Source organism: Trachurus japonicus, chromosome 7, assembly GCF_045865225.1.
Source record: "Trachurus japonicus isolate A0001 chromosome 7, Traja_1.0".
Lineage (NCBI taxonomy): Eukaryota > Metazoa > Chordata > Actinopteri > Carangiformes > Carangidae > Trachurus > Trachurus japonicus.
Window position 1 is genome coordinate 34,215,225 of NC_140913.1, and position 7,897 is coordinate 34,223,121.

Below are 7,897 nucleotides of genomic sequence, written 5' to 3' on the forward strand. Positions count from 1 at the left end.
CAGCAATCGAGAAAAACTGTAAACTGGTGTGACTGAGGAACTTCTGAGACTCCAGAACCAGAACCAGAGCTGTGTCCGTGAGGAGAGGAGGAGGAGGAGGAGGAGGAGGAGGAGGAAGGCTGAGGTGCTCCAGAGCTAAATAAAGAGGTGTAGATGTGAGTGAGTGTTGTAGTGAGCAGTGCAGCAGAGAGAGAGACAGAGAGGACGGCTCAGCTCACAGTGAAGGAGAAATGAAAACTCACCCAGCATGACCACCGACCTTGGCCACCGGCCATCTGGGTGGCAACGTGTGTGTGTGTGTGTCTCTGTGTGTGTGTGTGTGTGTTGCAGGCAGCTTTGGCTGAGTGTGTGCGTGCGCCTGCAGACAACCCAACCTGATCCTGTATGTGTTATATACAGTATATAGTATACAGTGTTATATACAGTATATATACTGTATATACATACAGTATGTGTGTGTGTTTGACAGTGCAGCAGCTTCTCCTGCTCTTCAACTCACCTGTTTACTGCACTGGTTAGAAAGAGTAGGGATGTACCAAAAAATCGATTCACATAAGAATCGCAATTCTTATTTAATACGACTCAGAATCGATATAAAATGTCCAGAAATCGATTTAAAAAAATAAAACAATGAAACAAATCTGCTGGCTGTCGGCCTCCATTTCCTTAGAATTTAAAAGGCAGCATGTTTAACTGCACTATTTTTTTAAATAAAGAGGCATTTTTCATTTTGTTACTTAAGCAATATGTGATATTGCTTTTATACAACAGTTTCAACAATTCCATCTAAGCATGGATAAATGTTTAAAACTCACTAAACGTGAAAAAGACACTTCAGTCATTCTGTCTTGCAAAGCAGACTGGAGTAGATCATGAGGATTCTTTCACACCGACAGACTGAAGCAGAAATCATTAGGAATCAAATCGTTTTGAATCGAAAATCGATTTTGAATCGAATCGTAGCCCCAACAATCAGAATCGAATCGAATCGAATCGTGAGATAGTAAAAGATTCCCACCCCTAAAATATGTCAGAGTGTTTGGACTGCATGGTTTTCTCCATGACTCCTCCTGCTCCTCCCTGCAGCCAGAGGAGTCCTAGTTGTCACAGCTCCTTTGTATTCAGTGTGAGCAGTTATTGCCCTCTCTCTCTCTGACTGTGGAGGTAGAGGGGGGGATGGGGGTGGAGAGGGGGTGCAGAGCAGGTGGACAGTCACATTGTGTTATTATGGGATGGAGGTGGGAGGCTCAGAGTGCTGCACAGTGGGGAGAAGGCCTGGCAGCCTCTGATTCCACATTAAAGGAGTATGTGTGTTTTAATCAGAGAGTAATTAACACCCAGTTACAGCCGGTGATAAATCAACAGATGGAAGTGAATCGTGTTTCCTGCTGCTGCTGTGTTGCACTTTATTATTAATATTAATAATATTAATATTATTATTATACTGGATCCTCTCAGACTTCTGCTGATATTATAATGTTTGTTTGTTAAGAGTTAGTCACTTAATTAGCCTGTGGACTGTTTAGATAATAAATTATTAATGTAGAGACAGTAGCTGGGTTTATACATGGGGACAAATATTCAGATAAGAATCAGTTCAGAGTCCAAACTGAATCAAAATGCTCAATCAGAATAAACAGGTGGAATAACCCTTTTCTTAAACCGATATAAAGTAAAATGACATCATGTAAACGGTGAAACTGAACGTTGTCTGGTTCTGGTTCTGTTCTTTCTGCTGCGTGTTGATGTGAATGTGTAGAGACTAGGGATGGGATCCACACAGGATTTGGAAAATCGGTTGTCGAGGCCCATGTGTCGACTTTTTGTCGAATTGTCGTTCCTTTTTTTTTAACAGCAGCAGCAGATATGGGGGGGGGCTACACGTGCTTTTGTTGTGGTTTATTAACGCTGCTGTCGGCACGAGCGGACGAGGCAGCACGCATTCGGTTTCTTTTTTTCCGTGCATGTCCGCGGTCCTCTACAAAGAATGCAACCATTGCATCCACCTGTTTTGCCGATGGTTTTGCCCTTTTTGCGGAGCCATGACTCGTCATCAACAGCACCATCACCTGAGACTGCAGGGAGCTGGACAGCTGATCTCTTGACTCTGTCGCCTGTCAGCATGCGCGCACGCTCCCGTCACATGTGAAGCAGAATGAGGGTCAAGTAGCTATCCCATTTAGAAAAAGTGGATTTGTTTTATTTAAAATATTTTATTTCATAAGGGGAAAAGTGGCACTTTCTGCTGTTTATTTGAAGAGGAAATATTGAAAGACAAAATGCAATTTACACATGGAAATCCCTCAAGCCCCGCCCCCTCGACATGTCCACACTCTATTTTATTTTGTCGAGGGGAGCATGTGTCGAATGTCGGTCGTTTTGTCGACAAAAAGTCCCATCCCTAGTTTCTACAGTTCTCAACGGGCCTGAACATTAGGACCCGACAGGACTCGATGCGTCTCACTAAAAAGAGGAGAAATGATCCGAGTCTCTAAGTTCAGTCTGAACCAGGTTGTTCTGGTCGGCCCGGTAACAACACTCACTGTAAAACCTCTGTTCTGAATAAACACCAGACCAGATCAGACGGAAACAGTTAAAACCTGAAAGACTCATCAGGATGAGTTCAGTCAGAAAGAGGAAACCGTCTCCATGGAAACCACCTATAGTCTTTGTGACAAAGTGAAGATATTTACATGTTTTAATTTGTTTTTTACAGCCAGAGGCTGAAAGATCTGTGATGTCACACGAGGCCGATCTCAAAACAATCCAGAGACATTTAAGATCCTTCCTTCCTTCCTTCCTCAGCTCCTCTCTCCTTCCTTCCTTAGCTCCTCTCTCCTTCCTTCTTTCCTTTTTCCCTGTCCTCCTTCCTTCCTCAGCTCCTCTCTCCTTCTCCTCTGTCCTCCTGCCTTTCCTTCCTCCCTCAGCTCCTCTCTCCTTCCTTTGTCCCTGTCCTCCTTCCTTCCTCAGCTCCTGTCTCCTTCCTTCCTTCATTTGTCCCTGTCCTCCTTCCTTCTTTCCTCCCTCCCTCAGCTCTTTCTTTCTTCTTTCCTCCCTCCCTTGGCTCCTCTCTTCTCCTCTACCTCTTGTCAGTTCTGTAGAAGCGGTGACTGACTTCCTGTCCATTATCTCCAGTCTAACGTTTCACATCCCACTCGTCTGTTTCTGACGTTAGTTTCAGATTCCTCTCGTCCGTCTCAGTGATGCAGAGTTTAGCTCTTAGCTCTGTGTCGTTGACGATGGGTCAGCTCCTCTACCTATCACCTGTATCATCATTATGTAAAATATCTTTTATGTCATTTCTGACAGAAAAGATTCCAACTTCTCACATGTGAGAGTTTGAGAAGTGAACTGAGGATTTAGTGTGTTTGAACTTGTTGGACGCTAGGATGAACGTTTCCTCCTCCTCTGATAACCGATCAGTTCATCAGGAGAATAATCAGCACTTTAACTCATAGTGAAACTAACCGAGTTTTATAATATGTGACTGTGACTGTGTTTGTACAGAAACATGTTCCCACGTATTTGATGCTTATAGATCAGAGGTCTTCAACAGTCTGCAGAGACGCTGCAGGGGGGGCATGACATTTTTGATTGATTATACAATTTTGTAGGCCTATATGTGTTTTTGTTTCCACATTTATGCTTAAAATAAAAACATCAATTTGAACAGCTTGTATGCATGATTATCATGGAACTGACAGACACTGTTGACATAACAAGGTCTGTTTATAAATGACAGAGGCGCGGCCGCCCTACTCACTGTAGCTTTAAAATAAAAACATGAATATATGAACCTGTAATAGCTCAGTACTGAACACATGGTATGTTTATACATGCCCTGTTTAATATAATACAACATTTAAAGGTCCAGTGTGTAATAACTGTCAAGGTTTGTTGTTAAAATCTGAATCTACTACCCATGAATATATTTGTGTATAATCGCTATAAAAAAAAATTTGTTTGGTTTCCGTAGCCTTATAATTGTCCTTGGAGGCCACCGTACCTTTGCCCACGGGAGGAAGTGAGCGCTGTGATCTAGAATCTTAACGCTGCATGTCACAGTTTTACCAACATTTTACACAATTTAGAGGTAAATTCATGCAAAACCACTGATGTGCGTTGCCTTCAGGGACAGTTTTTCATCCAGCAGTCTCTGTATTTCCCTCTAAAACAACTCTGTCTGGTAACGTTGTGTTATTATCTCATAGCGTGGTGAATGTGCAGGTCACAACTTGTCCACCAGAGCGTTGTGGAGTTGTTGGATTGTGTATTTGATGAATTTGATGAGGGAAACCAAGAAATCCCATGAGCCTCCGTAGCGTAGCTCTGAGCAGCTCGCGGCTCTGCTCCGCCGTTCTAAAAATAGCTTGCACCGACAATAAAAGGTAACAAGCCTACTGCTAAGACTACAGGGATTATGGCAATGGGGCCAATTTGCCAAAATGTTCAACTATCCCTTTAACGCCGGAGGTCCCCGCTTCATCTCTCCTTGAGTTTTGGTCCTTGGCCTGAAAAACGTTGCTACAGAAACTATTCTAGGCTGTATATATATATATATATATATATATTGTTGCATGTATATAGAACAGAAACCTTATACGTATATTCCATGTGTTGAACATCCTTCATTGAACTGAACTATTGATGATCAATACGCTGCTGCTGCTGCTGCTGCTTCACGCTGTGAGCTCAGAGCTTAAACCCACTTCTGCTAATGAACACATGCCGTAGTGGGCAATAGACTACAGATCAATACACTCACAGGAAACCTCTTTCACTCACATGTACCACACACACACACACACTCATACACACACACGCTCGTTCATACAAACACCATTTTGATACAGAGATGCTGGGAGCGATTGCGATACAGAATGTACCAGAGGAGGAGGAGGAAGGAGGGACATGGAGGAGGAAGAGGAGGAGGAGGAGATGATGATTGTGCCACCAGAGCCAGGAAGATTGTAACACCTTAGCAACAAACAAGCCAAGCCTCCTACTGAGGAGGAGCCACACCGACACACACACACACACACACACACACACACACACACACACTCCGACAGCTGAAGGCTGATGGACGATCTTGACGAAAAACTAGCAGCTGAATAAATGAGAGCGTGAACACAAACACAAACACAAACACACACACATTCTACTCTATGCATTCAGCCGGTCCAGTTTATTCTGCTGCTGCTTTACCTCCTCCCCCCTCCTCCCTCCTCCCTCTCTCTCTCTCCGGCAGCAGGAAGATGGAGGGAGGGGATGGGGATGGGGATGGGAGGGATGAGCCATAAAGAGCAGGGACACACACACAGAGACAGAGAGAGAGAGAGGGGGAATAAAGGAGGGAAGAAGAGAAGCAGGATCCTTCTGCATTGTATGGATCGCTGATTGGAACAAGGAGGGGCAAGTAGAGGGAGGAGGAGGAGGAGGAGGAGGAGGAGTGGGGAGATTCCTATCGCCGTGTCGGAGCGAGCAGCCGGGTGTGAGGAGGAGGAGGAGTGTGCGTTAGTGCGTGTGCGTTAGTGTGTGTGTGTGATGAGCTCTGGACTCGTTGAACCTGTGCGACGCTATTGGAGAGAGAGAGTGTGTGTTGTCGTTCTCTCCTCCGCCTGAGGACGCCGGCGGCCGGAGAGAGAGAGAGGGGCGTGCTGCTGCTGCTGCTGCTGATGATGATGATGATGGCCGGACGCGCCCTGACTCCTCGGTCGTGCATCCTCAGTTTTCCTCCCGGGCTTCCGTCAGCTTCAGCTTCTTCTCCTCCCGATCCCCTTCATCCGTCCATCAACGTCCTTCCTGTGCGTCTCCGTGAAGCTGCTTCTTCCTCTTCCTCTTCCTCCTCCTTCTGCTGCCGCCGCCACCAACGCTGTCACCGCCGCCGCTGCTGCTGCTGTCGACACATGTGAGGCGCGAGGCGTGAAGCTCGCCGCTGACAGCACATGATCTGGAGCCGACCGGCCGGCGAGCACGCTGCTGCTGCTGCTGCTTTAGGCTGACACTCACTGGTGACATTTCCTTTCCTTTTTTTTGGGAGGGAAAAAAAAAAAAAAAGACTTCACCTTTTTCCTTTTCACCACATTGTTGATGACGTATGATGCAGGCGGTTGTTGATCTGTGAGGACGCGGACGGAGCAACACGGAGCAACACGGAGCGTGGAGCTGCTGCTGCTGCTGCACCGTGGAGAAATAATAAGGTCAAGTAAATAATTAGGATAATCAGGAGTGAGTGAGGCGTCGTCGTCGGAGTGCTGGAAGGAAGATTTATTTGTCTTTTAGCGGCGTTCGCTGGGTAGATTGTAAACTGGAACAAAAGAGCAGCAGCTTGGTTTCGGAGGTTGGATTCCTGCTCCGCGTGCCAGAGAAATCACAACCACAGCCAACGAAGGAAGGAATCCGTGACTGACGTTAAAAACCGGAAAACAAAGCAGCCGGGGGGGATTTGGGGGATGGATGAACCCGACCGCCCGTCGTCGGCTGTCGTGTCTTCTGAGGAGAAACTTAATCTCCCTCCCTGTAAGTTTCCCGTCTGCAAGGCGCCGTTGTTGTCACATTGTTTCCCGTCCCAACGCGCCGCCGGCGGAGCATCAGCGCCTCGTTCTGCTTTCATTCATCATCCGCCGAGCGTCTGAACGAAGCCGAAGGACAGATGAGCGGCGGCGGCGGCGGCGCCCTGCAGCAGCGCACCACCTACCTGATCTCCCTCACGCTGGTCAAGGTAGAGGCGGTGGAGGAGAATGGAGGCGGCGGTGGTGGCGAGGCCAAGGGGAGAGAGGTGGCGGTGGCTGAAGGCGGCGGCGCTCCGGCTGCTCAGGCGGAGAACGGCGCCGTGCTGAAGGACGGGAAGTTACCGAAGGAACTGAAAGAGGAGCTCGTCCTCGCCGTTGTCGCTCCATCTGCAGAGACGCTTCCCGAGACATGCCGGTCTCCGTCTCTCAGCGCCGCCGCTCCGCCCGCAGCAGCAGAGTGCGTCGTGAGCGCGGAGCCGAGTCGCACGCCGACCAGAACCAGTCTGCCGATGCGCCCGGCCGGCCAGCGGCCCGTCAGCCTGCTCAAGTCCCACAGCAGCGTGGTGGCGACGCGCGGCCGCGACGCCCGGGACGGCGGCCGCGAGCGCAGCCCGACCTCGGCCCAGAGCCTCGACCGCAAGGACTGCCGCGTGCCGACGCGCTCGCCGGGGCCGTGCCGCGCCTCCTGGGCCGAGGCCAGCCTGAGGGACGACGCTCCGGCCGGGATCACCATGGAGCTCGGCGGCGTCGGCGTCGGCATGGCGGCGGTGATGAGAGACATCCCCAGCAGGAAGGACCGGCTGAAGAGCGGATCCAGCTCGCTGCCCGCTCCCGCCACCACGCAGGCGGCGTCCAAACCGACGCGCAAGGGGAAGAGCCGCACGCTGGACAACAGCGACCTGAACAGCCTATCAGAGGACCTCGGCCCGCCGGGCGCCAGGGCAACCGCCAAGGACCGCAAGATGCTCAAGTTCATCAGCGGCATCTTCACCAAGAGCAGCTCCTCCTCCTCCTCCGCGCCGCCCGTCTATATACAGAGAGACTCCAGCGAGGAGGAAGGTAGGACACACACACACACACACACACACACACACACACACACACACTGGCTGCGTTTCCATCACAAAATAAAGGGTTATTTCTAAAATTTCTAAAAAGTACAACTGCTGTTTGCGAATGAGCCGTAAAAAGGTCTGACGACTGCAACAGAGGGAACTATTGTCGGGTTGTTCACGGGGACGTGTTAGTGTGTGACACCGCCTCAGATACAGGTACAAAGTCTGTGAATGAAGAACAGACTTTTTTTTAACAGCGACATCCCAAACTTCTCATCAAATCACGACCTGTGAGACTCAGATGGACGTTCAAAACATTTTGCATTT

The 7,897-nt window shown here is 48.9% G+C and overlaps 1 protein-coding gene across 3 annotated transcripts in view; it reads left to right on the forward strand.

Moving 5' to 3' along the window:
• The window catches only part of agap2 (ArfGAP with GTPase domain, ankyrin repeat and PH domain 2), a 53,052-nt gene that overhangs the window by 3,756 nt on the left and 41,399 nt on the right, over positions 1-7,897 (forward strand). The window contains exon 1 of one of the 3 annotated variants that reach the window (XM_085782952.1): positions 6,988-7,574. The exons of the other annotated variants lie outside the window; for them this stretch is intronic. Coding sequence (XP_085639078.1) covers positions 7,025-7,574 — 550 coding nt within the window. The 5' untranslated portion in view covers positions 6,988-7,024. Of the gene's footprint in view, positions 1-6,987; positions 7,575-7,897 lie in introns of those variants that run through there. 3 annotated transcript variants of the gene reach the window in all.